Source organism: Equus quagga, chromosome 8 (assembly GCF_021613505.1).
Source record: "Equus quagga isolate Etosha38 chromosome 8, UCLA_HA_Equagga_1.0, whole genome shotgun sequence".
NCBI classification, from domain to species: Eukaryota; Metazoa; Chordata; class Mammalia; order Perissodactyla; family Equidae; genus Equus; species Equus quagga.
The window spans coordinates 36,467,755-36,485,840 of record NC_060274.1 but is presented as its reverse complement, the minus strand read 5'-3'; the positions used below and the strand labels follow the sequence as shown (position 1 = coordinate 36,485,840).

General features: G+C 43.2%; 1 protein-coding gene across 1 annotated transcript in view; it reads right to left on the bottom strand.

The window, feature by feature from the left end:
- The window catches only part of POU6F2 (POU class 6 homeobox 2), a 452,047-nt gene that overhangs the window by 22,306 nt on the left and 411,655 nt on the right, over positions 1 to 18,086 (bottom strand). Inside the window, exon 7 of the mRNA XM_046670683.1 lies at positions 2,426 to 2,632. Coding sequence (XP_046526639.1) covers positions 2,426 to 2,632 — 207 coding nt within the window. The remainder of the gene's footprint in view (positions 1 to 2,425; positions 2,633 to 18,086) is intronic.

The following is an 18,086-nucleotide window of genomic DNA, read 5'->3' as shown; positions in this document are numbered from 1 at the left end:
TGAAGATCTCAGGGACATATTTGTGCGAGTCTTTGATGAACGTCCATCTCCCTCCTTGAACTGTAAACTCCCCGAAGGAAGGGCTCATGGTATCTGTCTTGCGCACCAGCCTAGCTTCCTGGTATGGTGCTTGACAAATAGTAGGTGGTCAATAAGTATTTTGATTAAACAGATTTTTTAATATTGATTGAACAAGCAAATGGATTTTCCGAACACAGCTTTCGAGTGCCACCAAGAATGGGGTCTTTCAAAGGTTGGATCAGAAGCCAAAGAGAGGCAATGGCTGAGGTCTCTGGAAGGTCACTTCTATTTTCTTGCAGATGAATGAGGTCTCGGTGCTTTCTTCCTCCCCTTCCCTTTGTATTTTACTTCCTTGCTAAGTGCTTTACATTATGCAGTTTCTCAAGAATTCACAGAGCCATAAACTCGTTCACACACTCACTGTTAGTCTCCATCCTTCCCTTCTACGCACTTCCCTTTGTTAGTGCACCCTCCAACTGTAAATCTGGGTCTTAGCCCATCTCTTGCTTCTTAACTTACACAGTTAATGGGACTACTTGTTTCAATCAGAGACAATCTACACTTTAAAGCATTACAACAAAGAAATAGAGGAATTAATGTTTCTCCATTGCTTTACCTGATTTCATCTCTGCATTTGATACTCTTGTTCACTTCCTACTTCTTGAAAACCCTTGGGTGCTAGGTCATCACACTCCATGATCCTCTCCTACTTAACCAACCATTTCTTCTCTCTCTCCCTTCCTCTTCCATTCCTTAAAAGTTGGTGTTTCCCAAGATGACTCCTTCATCTTTCTTCCTTCCTTTGCTCGTCACGCTTTCTCTGAATATCTCGTTTGTTTTCAGCTACAGTGTATGTACTCCTGACTCTCAGATCTAGCTCTCTTCTCCTGAACTCTCCTGCAATTCCAGACCCTTGGTTTCAACTATCTAGCACGTGCTCTCTGAATTCCTATTTGTGACTTGCTATTGTCTCCTAAATGGTTTGTATACCATAGATGTTTCAGCACTTCAGTTCAACTTCCATCTACTACGAGAGTTGTTTTCTTGAAAAATAAAGCTGAGCACATTATTCTCCTCTTTAAATATACCTCTTACAGATTCCGAGGGCTGAAGGGTAAATCAGCATCATTACCATCATCATGACGATGTAAGTGCTTGCTGTGCATCAGGCACTCTTTTAACCACTTCATATACACATTAGCTCATTTAATCCTCACAACCACTCTGTGGGGAGGTACTGGTGTATCCTCATTTCACAGATGAGGAAACTGGGGCACAAAGGTGATGGTCATTGTATTCAGGATCACACAGAGGCAAGGTCCCTCCTTCTTAGCTTGATCATGGAGCCTTTCCCATGCCTGCCCTCAGCCTCCCTCTGTGCTCCAATCACATGACCCTTCCTCCTGTTTCTCAACATCCCATCCTCCTTCACGTTTCCCTGCATTTGTGCCTGTTGTTTCCACTGCCTGGAATTTTGCTAACCCATATTTACCTGGTTAACTCTCACTCATCCATCAAGACTCAGTCCCCAAACCATTTTCTCTGTGAGGACTCAGAGCTCTCTGGACAAAGCTGATCACCCCAACTCCGTGCTGATATTAAACTTTGTGCACACCCGTTCTCTAACTGGACCTTTTCTGCTTTATTGCACAATGGGGCTCTGCTGATATATCTGTGTTCTCTGCAAGACCATGGGCTCCTTAAAATGGGGAAGCATCAGTCTTTCATCCCTGTTTCTTAGCACTTAGCAGGGGCCTGCTGTACAGTGGATTATCAAAATATGCTTGTTGGAGGAACCAATTAACCAGAAACTCTATGAGGTCAGGGACCGTGTCTTTTTCTTCAGTACTGTGTACCCAGCCTCTAGCATGACACACTGGAAATGCCTGACTGACATGTGAATGAAAAAATGAACTGGATTTTCATGGTGTTAATGAAATTCAACCAAGCAGAACTTCCTATTTTTCATTCTCTGATTTGTAGGCAGCAGTCTCAGTGGCATCAAGTTGGGATCTCTTGGTGTTTAATAATTTTTTTTTTGTTTACTGTGAAGGCATTGGTGGGTTTACTTTCGTCTTGACTCCATCTTAAAAATTGTCTGGAAATTAAGTACCATAAGCGGAGATAAGTAAGAACACATCCCTATTGGATTTTAGGCCACTATCTCTGTTTATAATTTAATACATTCATATTTTTAAGCTAGAGAGCTATTTCGTTATCACCCATATTCACTAAGAATAAAAAATAAAACCTACTTGCCTTTTTATAGTATTAATATATTAGGATTCATGGCATTAAATATTTTGTAATTTAAAAATTACTTTTCATTGACTGGGATCAAACGGAAGAAGGGCGGTGAGGAGAGGTCTCCATGGAGCTGTACTGCCGGGACGTGAGCCTTTACCTGCTGGCCAGGCTTGATGGGTGAGAGCGTGATGCCCTGGGTGTTGATCACCGGCAAGATCTGGTTCCCGATGACTGTGGCAATGATCTGGCCCTGGGCGTTTGTCAGGAGCTGGGGGGTGATCGGCTGCACTTGAAGGCCCTGAGTGCCGCTCGCTGCTTGACTCGATGGCCCCGGATTCGGCATCAGTGGAATGGTCCCAATAATCTGCAAGAGACAGGCCCAGAGGTGAGGCGCCGGGCTCTGCTCAGGGTCTGCGCATGCAACTGAAGACCAAGCACACCCTGGTCTCTGTAGGAGGCTCCCCAAGAGCCGACTCAGGCTCCGTGAACAGCTCTGGAGATGTGGGTGTGGAAAAAAGTGGCAGAAGATGAGCGTCTAAAGGAGAGATGAGCACACATGGACTGAGTGCGTGGAGGGAAAGAGAAAACATCTTACTCAAAAATAAAAGCAAGCATCAGTGAGGGCAGAAACATGTTATTTCTGCCAGGGCAGTACAGACATCTGTTTTCTCCCCCGGCATTCAAGGCCCCAGTCTAGCTGGGGAGCTGCCTCCCTCCCTGACAGGAGCTCCTCAAACACAGTGTGCTCCTTACATCCTTGCCTCTGCTTGGTTCTCTGCTCTCCATCCCTCCTTCCCTCCACCGACATCCTGCTCCTCTCTCAAGGGCAGGAGCCATCTTCCTGACATCCCAGAAGGATTAGGGGCCCCGCACGCTGGTGCTCCGGGTGGTTGGGGGCCAGGCTCTGGGGTCAGGGAGACAGGATTCTGTTCCCAGCTGTGCCGCCCGCTAGTTCTGCAGCGTGAGTCAAGGAGCCTAAGCTTTCCGAAGGCTTGAAAGAACTGGCATCATAAACTGATGTTTGGAACTCTTAAAATAGAGGTGCAATGACTACTGAGGCGAAATTAAATTTTTAAAAAGTGCATTTTAAATGATGTGTTTTAAACTGGGGCCTAAACATTAGAGGTTCAAAGCTTCGGTGGCAGGTGGCAGGGAAAGCTTTTCTTTGCATCTAGTGGCCTCTGGCTTCAATGAAGGGGTTGGGTGAGCGTCACAGGAGGGGCCTGGCCGGATCTAATCACTTTGCTAAGGAGAAAAGGAGCACGGGCAGGCGGCAAATGTACAGGGCGCCTATGAGAACCAGAAACATAGACCATATTCATACGCTGTTAGGGACCAATTTAATCTCTAAGGAACGAAAATGTGATCTCCGTCTCCCAATGTTACGGCGTCTCCTGGGGAGTCACGGAGCTGGCGGTGGGATGTTCTTCCCCTCCGCACACCACAGGATAGTTAAGCAGTTCTGTTCTGCTGGTCGTCTTCCGGGGCCACCTCCTGGATGTGAACTGTGGTGACGTGGCCTGGGGGCCACCAAGACATATTAATAATTCTCTGTCAGGAACGGCTTTCATGTGTATTTCGTTTCATTTCACGTACTTACAATGGCTCCGCGAAGTGGGCATTGGTCTTGCCCCCACTTAGTAGATCAGACAGTGGAGGCTCATTTCATGGAGGACTTTTTAAGTGACAGAGCTGCAGTGACTTCAAGTCTGCCTGACCCCCAAAGGCTTGCTTTTCCATTGTCACCCAGCTCCCACCACATGGAGGACATTGGAGATGGCTTGCTTTTAGAAAAGGCACTGCCTCCTGTTGGCAACTGCCCACCAGAGGAAAGCTGCTTGTGGACTGAATTTATAAAAGATTCCGTGTTCTACCCCGACAGGACCCCAAACTGGGTTTTGAACATAGTTTCTCAATAAGTGTCTTTTGAATGGATGGTTTCTGGGCTCAGCTATCACTGGGATCCAGGTGCAACTGGGACTGCAGAACTGCAAGACCACACCATTCAGTGACAATGATCATGGTGGAGGAATCGTGCCCTCCTCACTTGGCAGTCACTTCCACCACGAAGGCCCCTGTGCGGTGGCACTAATGGAGGAGCTGTGTGAATATCAAGTATCAATGGCTGTTGTCCATGGATGCTGATAAAGGTCAAGTCATTACTGTGAGAGTGGTCAGCAATCCCTTTGGGAGTTTGCAGCTCTGAAGTCTCACTGAGCAAGCCTGCAATCTCCATCCCGCAGCATCAGCAACGAGCACGTCCCATCAGTGCCAGCAAGATCAGGAGGAGTCCACATCGATAGATGAGAGCACATAAGCACTTTATTGATGAGTGGTCTTGCATTAAGCAGCTCAGGATTCAAAGGCTGTTCCTATGACCCCCCCCCCCCCCCCCCCCCCCCCCCCCCGAGGCAATGTGGAGAGTCCTGGGGAGCAGGCTCCTTGTCCTGAGCCCACGCTGGATACTTCCCCTGTCCACACTTGCACTGTGAAATGTGCACTTCCCCTTTGCGCAATGCACTATGAATTCTAGGTGGCTGACCCATCCACTCTGGCTTCCCTGTGTCTTAGGCCTGAGAAGCCCTGCTCCATCTGATTGGCCTGAGTTGAAAGCCTCTGAAAGCTGGATTCATTTAGATGGCAGGGTTGGGGGTTCTATTTTAGGCAGGATGTCAGCATGTTGATGAGCCGGAGTGAATAAGTAGCCCGGGAGAAGGCTTCAGAGTGAGGCACAGCACCTGACAGCTACAGAACACACTGTGATGCAGAGAGAGGTATTCCGCTCCGAGAAGATTGACACGAGTCTGTGCTCGCCTCGCAATAATGAGATGCTCTGCCTGCTTTCCGGGTGGAAAGAAGAAGGGCAAACACACGAGACTCACCAGCCTCTTCTCTGTGCGTAGCCTTGCCTCCAAACAATGCGCGTGACATTACTAAAACATGGCACCACTTATGTCCCTCCTTACCTGCTCCTCTCTTCTTTCATGGGCCTTAGCATCACTTACTAAGGGTAGGATTAGTGTCAGCGCTAGTGTCAGAGCCAGAGGGGTCTGGAATGGCACGACCGAAGGAGCCCTTAACAAGAAGAGTTTGTCTGCGAGGTAGGGGTGGGGTCAGGGGCGGTTCTAAAGTCAAGAAGCCTTCTGTGAAGTTATCTCTTTCTCATTTTTGTTCCCCTTTTGGGGGCGTTGGGATCACCACCTCAGCAAGTCAAAAACTTGGCAGTGCCTCATGGGGAATTTTCTAATATTCCCCCATGTATTATGAAATACTGATTTTAATTTGCTCCCGTTCATCGAAGGGTAGAGAGGATCACACACTGCGTTGTCTAAAAATTCTCAGATGTGTCTGTTTTACTGAGGCTGGCTCCGATTCCCTTCAGCACTTCCAAAGATTTCACCAAAACTCCTCCTCAGATTCTGACTTCAGAGAGCATGACAAGGAACGAGAAGAGCCGAGACCGCCAAGGTGAAGGCTCTTGGCACCCATGAAAAGTTGACTATTTTACCTGTGGAAATCGTAGGTTAAAATGAGAGGTCTTTTGATATTCAAGGGAAGTACTTGCATCTACACACATTTCAACTAAATAAGGAAATTAAAACTGAGATTTGACAAGGTGTTAGGGGAACTCTGATTTGAGGGCAAAGGTAGAAAGAGGATGCTTTTTGAGACAGGCGTAGTCCTAAGACTAGCTTTTGGAGCTTGTCTTTCTGGCTCCCAGAGCTAAAGATTTACCGCTAGGAGATGCCCTGATGAAAGGACATGTCACTGAGCAAACAAGGCAGCTAGGCTGTGACTCTTGCTCAAGGCGTTACTACACGAGACAAATTCTAGCTCTCCTAAGATGCTGAGGACTCTGGCAGAGCAGCCCAGGATACCTGCAGACCCTTCTCTATGTAAGGCACCCCATCATATGCCATGGAGGATACAAAGAAGATGAAATTGGGGAAAAGAGGGGGCAATAAGACAGGCACATCACGTGCAAGGATTCTAACAATCCAACGGAGAAACGATATGTACCAAACGAGTGGCAAGGACTGTCCAATGAGAATCTCCATCCCCACGTGCTTGGTGCTCAAAAGAAGCCTGGGAAGGAATGAGTGATTTCAGAGGAAGAAAACGAGGATGGTTAGGAAGACTTCATAGAAGAAATGGGGGCAGAACAGCGTCTTGGAGGTTGAATGGGATTTGGCAAGACAGAGAAACCATTCCAAACAAGAGACTAGCCCAGAGGTGAGAAACACGGGGTATGGTGTGTTGACTAATTTGGATGAAAAGAGGGTTGAGATAGTGGAGCAGCGACAGGTCAGCCTGGAAGGGTCAAACTCCATCCAGGCAAGGGGTTTCGATGAATGGTTTTTCAGGGGGAATTGGGGAGGAGTGCTGAAATGGAACTATCTCAGATGTGAATGTGACAGTGTGGATAGAACGGACTGAGGTGGCGAGAGACTACAGACCAGGAGATCAGTCGCTAGGATGCCATTGTAGCCATCCAAGTGTGAAGCAAAATGCCTCAATGAATCCTTGACATACGGGTTGCTTGATTCGTTGACTTCCAGTTCACTTCAAAAAGTGCGGCCTACTCTATGCCTAGGTTGCAACATGAGAAATTTTTGAGTGAAGTTATTACCCCATCAGTCCCACAGCAAATAGCTCAGTCATCGTTTGCAATGATCCTGTACGTCTTTGCCCTGACTCTAACAGTAATGGTTCATCTTTGATGAATGCTTTAAGTAGGCTGAGGCCCATACTGGTATTGTAATGATAATTTGTGACCTAAAAGCCTTCCAGCCTCTCTGACAGGGGATTTATTTGGTTGTTGCAGTTCATGTCCACTTGTCTTTTTCCTTAGAGGAGTTAAGAGCATAAACCACAACTGAGAATAAAGTTCATATTGCAAGAGCAACTAAAAAAGTTGTTAAAATGACTATTAGTATTCATTGGCACTTGTATCCCTGTTTTCATAAGAATTTGGGTAGCTTACACATAAACGTTACTATCATTAATTCAGCAGTAATTATAATTTAAGCCATCATAAAGATTATCTTGTGATTGTAGCAAATCCCAGCAATTCATGGCCATGAAACTCCTTTGGGTCATCAGCTTATCATCCCAGTGCCCTTATGGACCTCAGTGTAGTTGAGGTATTCTGTAGAGATGAATTATGACCGGTGGAGGGTAACGTTCACTGAATTTATTCACTGCCAGCATGTAGGTGTCATCAGCAGCAGTTGAGGGTGGTATCGCAGAAGCCCAGGGCATCCAGACAAGTCGTCCGATGGGCCACATGTTGTAATAGTCTATGACATGCTGTTAAACTCTGCTACGGAGAATGCGATTGCAGATGTCAAATTGACAAGTAATTTTGTTGCACATATCTTTAAGAAAAGGAAACCGCCAACGCTGTAAATCGGTGACTTCCTCAGGTCTTTGAATCCATCAGCAGAGACAATTCTTTGCCAAATATTTGTGTAACCTCAGCACTTTTTGGTCAAGAGGCTTTTGTTAACAGTAGTATCACCATGTCCATTCCTGAACAAAGGGCTTATAGCATTCGAGAACCAAGGAGCCGGTGGTGAGCAATCGTTAGAATGGAAACAGCCAATCACTTTCCCTTTCCTTTCTCATCTGGCCACAGACACTTCTCTTTCTTCCGCCACAGGACGATTTTTGCCTCCTTTATGTAATGCATTTATTCTAGTCTCATGGTGCTCAGAGTTAAACTCAGAGTTATTTTGGCAGTTTTGATTAGCATGTCGATTCAGGAAGAGCAGAACACAGTTATTTCCCAAACAAAATGTATTTTTCCAAGATGCAATCTAGTACCTTTTTGTGTTTGGCTGTGTCCAAGATGGGGAACAAGAAAAGTGTGAATACTGAGAAGCCCTCTAGGAGAGAATCTGAACGAGAGAATGGTAAAGGCATGAAGAGAAGCACACAAAGGGGTTCAATACAGGAAGACACTCAACTAAGGACAATTAGATTTAATCCTACAGGCAATGCCGATCAGTTGGTTGTGGCTCCCTGATACTCTGGAAGTTCCAGGGTTCAGGAAGAAATAGTGCCATGATTGATTAACAATGTCTGGTGAGGGTGTGGGCATAGAGAATGGCAGTCAGTGTGCCTGAAGGCAGCATTACTGAAGCCCACGATATGAGACCAATTATCTTAGACCAACCAATGGATGACATACATTTCTTTAATGAGTGATTGTGAAAAAGAATTTTTTAAGGTGAACATTTTAATGCTTTTATATTATGGGTATTGATAGGTACTCTGCCCCTGGGAATATCTACCTGCTCAGTGTTTCCCACTGTCAGTTACAATTAGGATCCCTGCCGGGTGCTCTACTGTTTGGTTTCAACTTTAGAAACATACGACTCACAGACAGGAGGAAAGAATTGGAAGTGTCAAGATCTTTGAAATGTCACTTTCAGTCACATTATGAGAAGACTAATTTGTATGAAAACTGAGCTGTAGAAACAGCAATAACAACAATAAAAACAATCCTCTCCCCTAAAAGCTTCTTAAAAGCCATTAAAGGTAATTCTCCTTAAGAGTTCAAGGTGTATATAGAGGAAAAGATTCCCCATGGGCTGGGTTCAAGGCCAGGCTTTGCTCTTAACTTGTGGGAGATTATTGGTGAATTACTTTGTTTTTTAGAACCTCAGTCTCCTCATCTGTAAAATGGGAACAATAATGTCCACTTCATAAGGTTATTGTGAGAACTAAATAAGATAATGTATGCAGAGCATCAACACAGTGCTTTGCCAACCAAGTAAGTGTTCAATAAATGTTTATTATTGACTTTGCTTACATGCTTTTGTGGTTACTCCTGGGCTTTTGCCCTAAGCTGTGGAAGCTCTTTTGAACTCTTTTAAGTGTTATAATTTCACCATGAATGTAGTTTACCATGAGGAACAGAAAACACTAGTTTACCATGAAAAAACATTAAGTTGTCCTTGTAGTAGAATACTAAGTTGGAAGTTTTCATGGAGGCACCAAAATTCAACAGGTGCTGTGTTCCAAAGGAGGGGTTAGACCATTTTGCCGAATTTACAGAGGAAGTTTCCGGAAACCAGTTAGACCACTCCGGGACTCAGACCCTCACAGTAAGGGTAGACACAGAACGCTTTTTAATTCCGTGCCCCTTCCTCGCTCCCGCGGACAGGGCATGGAGGGCTTTCTCCTCACCTCAAGGTTAATGAAAGCGGTTGAATAAATATTGTCCCCTCAAATTTGGGGCACATACCCCTGAGGAATCTAAGGGTAAGAGGCTGTGGCTTTTGAGCTGAGGAGGGAGGAGAGAGAAAGGCAGGTAGAGGAAGAAGAAGAAAGAGAGGAAGAGGAAGCAGAAGAAGTAAGAGGTGGAGGAGGAGAAAGAGAAGAAAGAGAGAGAGAACTGCTCTGCGTCAGCACTGGCAACACTCCCACTGACAGCAGAGCAAGGATGAGTGTGTTTCCCTGGACTCATTATCATGGGGAATCTTTTCCTCTATATACACCTTATCATGGTTCTGAGCCACATAAAATCCTGTCCCAGAGGATCCCCTGGGCAATGGGAACTGGGCCAGCATCACAGGGAGAGCCTTGAGGAGTGGATCTGCGGAAAAACCAGCCCTGAGAGGAGAGTGAGCAGCTGGAAGAAAGCACACTGCCCAAAGCGATGTGCCAGTGGAAGGTTCCAGCTGGGCCTCCAAAGACCTCAGGAAAGGTGCTCACAGAAGCCGGCTTGAATTGTCTGGTCCGCTGGCCCAGACGGTGGAAGCCATCTTGTGACAGTTTAATAAAGTGGGGCCATTCTTATCCTCCATCTGTCCTCTCTCCACCTCAGCCTGCCCTGTCAGAAACAGACTTAGCAAGCTGAGGAAGGGAGAATCACCTGATTAGGGAAAGAAAGTGGGGCTGGGTCACCCTTTCCCACAGTAGCGGGCAGTAGGAAGGAGGAGCTGCCAGGGCTCATGGGGGAGGGGAGTGGGAAGTTTGCTGGGTCCACAGTTTTGATTATTGCCAGGGAACTGGGCATTTCATTTGCAAGTTAAAGTGACCACAGAGATGGTATTCCCCCAGAGTACCTAAAAGGAGTTGTGGGGTAAGATCCCCAGCTTTCATCCAGGGGGAGGGGAAGGCCTATGGCCACAGAGAAGGTGGAAAGGGACAAGGGACAGTGGGAGGCTTTGATGATCAAGCCCGGAGAACCAATTCTGTCCTCTTTCCCCACTTCTATGGGAAGGGGTTTGATCATCATAAATTACTACAGAAAGAAATTCAAACTTGTACTTCTCTCCTAGTCTCCCACCCGCTCTTGGCCATCTCACCATTGTATGTGTGAGTGGATCAAGTGTGAGAGTAATGTACTCTCTTTCTATTTTTTAACTTAATTTTAGCATTTCAGGCCTATAATTAAGCAGCTTGTATAAGTTAAACACGACTTACTAATGAATATTAGTGAGTATTTTCTAAGTCATTGCTATTTGTAATTTTCAAAACAGCTAAAGATAGGGACTGCCTTTATCTTAATTATTAAGGTCAATAACACTAAAAAAGGAGATTTTGTGGGGCACACTGTCAGGACTTTGTTAGCTAAGAATGCTTGAAAAATAGAGGAGGAAGGGAGGGAAGAAGGAGACAAAGAGAAGAGAGAATTTAACAAGCTACCAGAGGTAGAGAATTTAAAATTGTGAGCAGAATATACATTTTCCTGCAAACTGTGAATTGGGTTCATTTCTGAGAGGTAGATGCTGCTGTTTATAACACTGATTGTCAAAGTTTCAGTTGACTTAACAATGGATACTATTCAAATGCCTTCGTTGCTAAAGTTCCTCTGAAGCTTTTGAAAACCTGAAAATGATAACAGGGAAAGCCAGTGCCCACCAAAGGAGAAAATGGTGATGCGATGTAAGAAAAGGGAAGGTGGGAAGAGTCAGGAGAAATTCTGACAGGGTCACTTGGCACTTATGTTAGCAAGATCATTCTCATGACATACAGCAGTATTCATAAGATATAATAAAGATGTGCCTTTATGGGTCTCCATTTCCTCTCCTATCTTTAATTAAACCCAAGACTACTCCAAACTCCCAAACACAATATTGAACACAGTCCTTTGTTTGTTTAATTGTTGGGAAAGAAGAAATCTCATGTGTGTGCCTTTGTTTGTCAATTAAAAATGATGAGGCGGGGGTGAAAGATCCTACTAGATCTTAATGGCCTAAAACAGGATGAAAAATGTCATTTCCCAAGGTGTTTTACAAGACGATTTGTTTATACAGCACGGCCTGGATCCTAGTTATGCAGTCCATTAGCAGCAAATATCTTGCAAGAAACTCCATGTCTCAGGGAACTGACAGGCCTCCCAGGTAAGAGTCAACTCAACTGATACAATGATCATTCTTATTGGACCTGAATCTTTCTTGAGTCTTCCGGCAAAATGAAGTTAGCAGCCGCAGCCCTATTCTAAACTGTTGACAGTTCCTACTACAATAATCCTCCAACTGAATCTGGCATTCTCTATACTCTGGAGGCAAGGGTTGTCGGGTTTTTCTGTTTTTCTTAAATTTTAAGATGCATGATAGTACCCATTCTTACATATTTTACTTTAATTGTGAGATTTGCTATTTTCTCTTGTATTTGAGTTACCACTCAGGCATTAGGAAGCATTGATAGAATAAAAGTTTTGATCCAGAATATAATCAAAAGATTAAATTAAATTTACACAAGATGATATTACATTGAGATGAGAATTAAGCAAGGAGTCATCATAACCGCCTGCATGGTATATTCCTGGAGTCACAGGTGGACTGGGATCAGTGTTCAGGAAATGAATCCTTTTCTTGAACACAGTATAGGTGCCCACCATCAACACAAGTTTTAAAATTATGTCTGAATTATATATTTACTATACTGAACAGCATATTGGCAAGCTCTGGATTATTTAGGGGTTCTTGATTTCTCTATAGTGCTGTTTTCCTCTACTGCTCTGCTTACTTTTTACTCAACTGGAAGGTGGGATGAGGAAGACAGAAGAGGGGGGAGTCAGTTTTGCAAAATGTTAGCTCAAGCTTCAGTTGGGCATGAGGTTGGAATCAAAGGTTGACTGGCTTCCTCTGTGACTGGTAAGAAATAGTGAAACAAAGTAAGTTCTCCCTGCAAAGGTCAATGAGCAAGACTCACCACCAGATGCAATTCTCTTCGACAAGGAAGGAATTTGGAGAGATGCTTCTGGAAATGGACAGAGAACCTGACACTTTGTTCTATCTCTTCCCCTCGGAAATTTATTGCTATGGCTCTTATATACTCAAAGGCTTGGAGTACATGAGTTTGGTTGTTTATATAAATATTAATTCTTTACATATCAAAAGTATGCTTACGTGGATAGATAATACAGACATATTGGCAGCATTTTCATTGTCAAGAGTGGAGGATTGAGGTAACTGTATAGATAAGTGTGACAAAGGGAAAAAAACATCTTCTACTTTGCCTAGAAAAGCCAGGCAATTGTCTGAATCTCTCTGCTTTATTCTGAATGACTTCAAAATTAAGAGTGTTGTTTGATTTGTGCATCTACTCATGCACAGGTTGATCACTCACATACTCACTCACTCGCTCATTCACTCAGCAAATCCTTTCTGTGGCCTGCTGTGTGCTCAGCTCTGGGCCATACCACATTGCTCTCATTCCCAGAGTAGAAGACTGGGAAATCATCCAGCCATTGGAATTCATGAGAACCCTTTCTTTTGGATTAGTAGAGGCGTTCTGTAAATCTTGCTATCTATGGCACCAGCAACATGCCAGTGAAGAAGAAAGTCTAGGCTCCCACTAGTCAGGACAGTCAAGATGGCCACAGTTTACAGAAAGCTAAAACCCCTGCTGTTGACAAGAGTCATGCCGGCTCTTTTCTCCAGGGACACTGCTGCAGTGGTCAGTGACTTGAGGTGATCTCCCATGGTCCTTCCTTTTGAGGACTGACTGTTTGTATACTTAAATGTGTTATTGGACAGCTGAATTCACCCTTCATTGAAATAGGTTCTTATATTCTCTGGAAAAGTGGTAGCTTTAAAAAAAAATCTTTGAAGAAGACAATATTATTCAAATTCGATTTCTGCATTCCATTTATTAATGCTCACTATGTGCCAGGCACTGGTTGAGATTTTGGGAGTCTGAGAAATAACAGACGACTCTAAATTTTGTTTTTAAGTCACTTTGATTGTAAAAAGAAAATGGCTAACATGTCTGCAGAACTCAGCACTTGGGGCTGGATTACTTTACTGGGGGGGTAGGTGGGGAGTGGATCCCTTGGGACCTCTGGTCCCCAAGAACACATACTGAAACTGCTGCTTTCCCACTGGAGAGTAGAAATGACAGGCTCACAGTGGGGGATGCCCTTCAGTTTTCACAGAACAATGTTCCTCTTCAGCGACCACTCCACAGTCATAACCTCTGCCATCTTGATTCCACCACAAGGTTCCATACGAATTCATTACGTGGTTACAAGGACTCAGTTCCACCATGCTATCACAAAGCTTCCCCTTCATCTATGAATATATTATTATTTTCGTATCTATTGAATCCTAATTGAAATAAAAACAAATGTATATTTCAACCCATAGTTATTTCTAACAAGGGCAAGTGTGGCGTCTCATACAAAAGTAAACTCCTTCAAGCCATCATGGCCCCAGTTTCAATTTGTACCTTCTCACTTTATTTTCAATGGGAAGAAATAATAATATTTGTAAATATGATCAAATGCTTCAATTTCCAACTCTCTTCAGAGATTTTACATTTTCATTGTAATATTCATTATATTTGTCCAGTAGGATGTTCCATGTCCCAGAAAACAAAGACAAATTCTTAAGGATGAAGTGGAAATATTTCTTTTCATCATTTCTTTGTCCTTTTCCCCAATGACTACAAATTAAATCATGAGTACTTTTCATTTTCCTTGCAGGTGCCGACACTGTGGAATTGCTAAAACATTTTTTTCCTTCAAAAGAGAATCACAACTATGGGCAAGCCATCATTCTGCAGGAAGACCAACTTTGTAAGACTTTACATGGCTTTGCCTAAGACTTTAAGTTTTAATGCCAGCAAAAAAATATCTAGAATTTGGGGAAGTATTTCTGCTTCTGCCTACTGATCCCAGATTAGGTGACTAAATCAGATTAAAGTTATTTATTGCTTGGGAGAACACCTCTTGGGTTGACCCAGCCTTGGTCCTTCGAAGCTTTAGCAAAGGTTCCTAAATGAAGCCCTGGACCTATGAACTGTTTCTTTTATATTTCTTCCCAAATGAGAGGAAAAAGAGCTACAGCAGTGACAGCAGAACAACCCTAAATCAGGGACCAGTGATATTCTAAATTCTTTGGAGCAGTGGGAATTGGGGAAGGAAATGTTTGGCAACTGCTCAAAGAAGTACCGCAGATATTTAGCATCAGGTAGTGCTCTAAGCACATTCAGGCTGTAAAGCTGAATTTAAATTAGTGTAAACAACCGAACAAGCCTCTAAGAGAAAAAAATGGGTGGGGAAGGAAGCCACTCCAGGTGTCATTAAAGATGCATATGTTTATCACAACCCTGTTTCACGAGTCCAAGATGATTTGTATGCTTTTTGTGAAGCGAATATCCATTGTTGTGGCAGAATTAAATGTATTTTGATACTTGCGTGCAATATTTATCTACCTGTTCAATCAGAAAAAAGTCCTCATGACTCTAACATGTATTACTTCTTCAATTTCCTCTTAGTAGATTTTTTTAATGTTCTTTAGGGTGAGACTGCAGAATTTCTCATTTTTCCCAACAAAGACCATAACTTATTAGAATTATGCTGATGAGTTTTTCTCATAAAATTGCATCCTCATCTTTTCATAGGTGACCAGTCTGTACTCTTACCCCTAACCAGTAGGCAGATTCTGATGGATGTAAGTAAAGATGGCTGCTGCAGGCTTCCATTTGTGGATTCTCATAGTTTTCTGGTTCCTATGTTAAAAGTCCCTCAAACAAAATTATATGTGTGTGTGTGTGTGTGTGTGTGTGTGTGTGTGTGTGTGTGTACTTAACTACTCTGGTACTTCAAATTGGGTCCTGGGAAGAGGTAATTTATCATTAATAATAAACCACTATCGTAATGATTTTCTGACCATTCTGTTCTAAGTTCAATACTTTGTAATTTACGCCAGGAGTACGAATTTTAGAATTTTTAATTTCAAAAGCTGTTTTCGAAGTACAGCCTTAGCAAGAATATGTTTCACAGTCTTCCTAGATGAAATCCTTCACAAACTACACCTATATATTATTAAATAGTGTAAAGTTGGCATAATGATACTTACATTGAAGAGGAATTGAGAGATGTAGTCACAAAAGTATCGAATTAATCCATAACTCACAGTTAAAATATAATCTGCTTAACTTCTCTAAAACATTTGGGGCATTTCTAGCAATGTTTGTGGTATCCAGTTTGGTTTCTGAGAAGGCTAAATTCTTAGTTCTTTCTGATTCATCTAGGTTCCGGACTGCAGGGAAAACTCTAGACACACAAAACCATTGATATTATCCTCATTTCTATTGTGTTATCTCCATATGAGCTGAGAGGAGCAGAAACTCTACTTTTCAAAGACTTTTAAATGTATATGAATTTGTGATCTCAAAAAATCAAAATGAGTGCTCAGAATCCGAAGTAGCCGGCCATGTCACTCCCTTTTGTGTTCGTCTTAGTGATTTGTATATCACCTTTTAAACATAAATGATTTAATATCCTTTTCCCAAGAGAGTCACCCTTTATATTAAAAAATCTAAACAGTTCTTTTATAACCCAATGATACAGAGAAGATCCTCACATTAAAATCCATTTTTAACTTACAATCAAATCTTTAAATTCCATGTGAACTTAAAATTGATTTTCGTTTTTCTGGCTGTACATATCACTAACCTCTTCCTTTTGGTTGTCTGGGAGAGCTTGCTAACATCACCTGCAGATTTACTGAAGGTAAATGGAAATGTTTGTATTCTCGAGCATCTGTGGAAACGCACAGTAGTTAAATGAACCTGCCCTGCGTTTTGATTAAATCAAGTACAACATTTGTTATGGAGAAAAGTAGATGCTGTCATGTCCAGCAGCTGTATAGTCATGTTACTGAGGCAAGCTAGACATCATCTAGCCTTCTCTGCCAATAATCTGGAGAAAACAAGGTAGTCCGGCTTACCCTGTTAACAATGGAGAGGGCAGCAGACTCAAAGTCATCAAACTGGCCCTCTCTGTGCTGGAGCGGCCACGGGTTCAAGGCCGAGGCGGTCAGGGGAACAAGACGGAAAAGCAGCACTTGCTTGGTCCTCACTATGTGCCAGGGCTGTGCCAAGCATTTAACATCCTTTATTACTTTTCATCCTTACAACAACCCTGAAACGTTAGTAGTTAAAAAAATTGAAGAAAGTTAAGTAAATAGACAAATGCCATTTGCATCAGACATGGTAACACTGGATGGCATTATGCTTAAAAGCGTTTCCATGAGAAACCTCAATACATTAAATAGACCCTACTTCAGATCAGCTACCCTAAGCGGATTAAAATGCACGGGGGTGAAGAGACCACGATATTTATGGAATGACTATAATACAGCAGGCGCGGTGTTAGACGCGTGAACACGTGATTCTGGAAGCGCTTCACTCAGAGGAAGGCTGGCTTTGACGCAGTCGGATCTGGGCTCAAATCCAGGTTCCATCACTTACTAACTGCGTGGCCCTGGGACGCTGCTTAACTATGCTGAGCCTCCATTTCCTCAGCTGGAAATGAGAGATGATATCGCAAGATCATTCTGAGAATGAAATGAAATGATGCGTTTATGCAAAATGCTTATCAAATAGTACATAAGCTTATGTGAAATACTCCATTCATGCCGTCCACAGATTTCATTCCTATATTTGTGCTTACCACGTGCCAGGTGTTATTCTAGCCACTGGGGATATATCAGTGAACAAAACAACACTTCAAATTATCAGAGCACAGGGATTGAGAGCAATCTCTGAGATCAGACAAAACTGAGATCGAATCCTGCCATTTCCAGCCAGGTGATCTTGGAAGTTTCTTAATCTGTGCAATGGGGAGAACCCATATTCAGTGGTTGTGGGACAGGTGAAATGAAATAATATATATCAAATGCCAAGCACTCTTTGGCATGTAGGAAGTGCTCAATAAATGGCAGCAATTTATTAATTTTTTTTTATCATTAGAACTAATTTTCCTAAGAACCCTGGGAGGAAGATATTGTCGTCATTGATGGAAGAGAAAACTGCAGCTGAGTAGGATCAGACGCCTGGGGTCACACAGCTGCTTGGGCATGGAGTCTGATTGGAAAGCCTGTGATCTTTACCCTGGGCTGCCTTCCATGTGAGCCTGTGGACATTTGCGCAGTCCGTCCACCTCTGTGACTCTGACGAGACTGGTTTATCGCGAATGTCTGTTGGAAAGTGTCAGATCTAGGGAGTGTGTAATGTGTTTTCTTTGTGTGTTTGTGTGTTTTGCTTGATTGATGCCATTTGTTTATAAAGTTGCATCTCGTCTTGACTTGACTGTCATATTCTGAACGCTCCACTTTATGACATCTTCTGAGGATCTACTTACACTGTTAATTTTATAAGGTGCAAAAAGTTAGCTGATGAGATGAATAGCGATTTGGAGCAATGTTTTATGGCTAATGCGTTAAATTCAATTGGATCGTGCAAAGGCCTACTTGTGTACATTTGAACTTGAACCTGGCTTCTCTCTCTGCTCTGAGTTGTGACTTTTCCATTCCTATCTATCTCTGGTCTCTTCCTCAATTCTCTCTTAT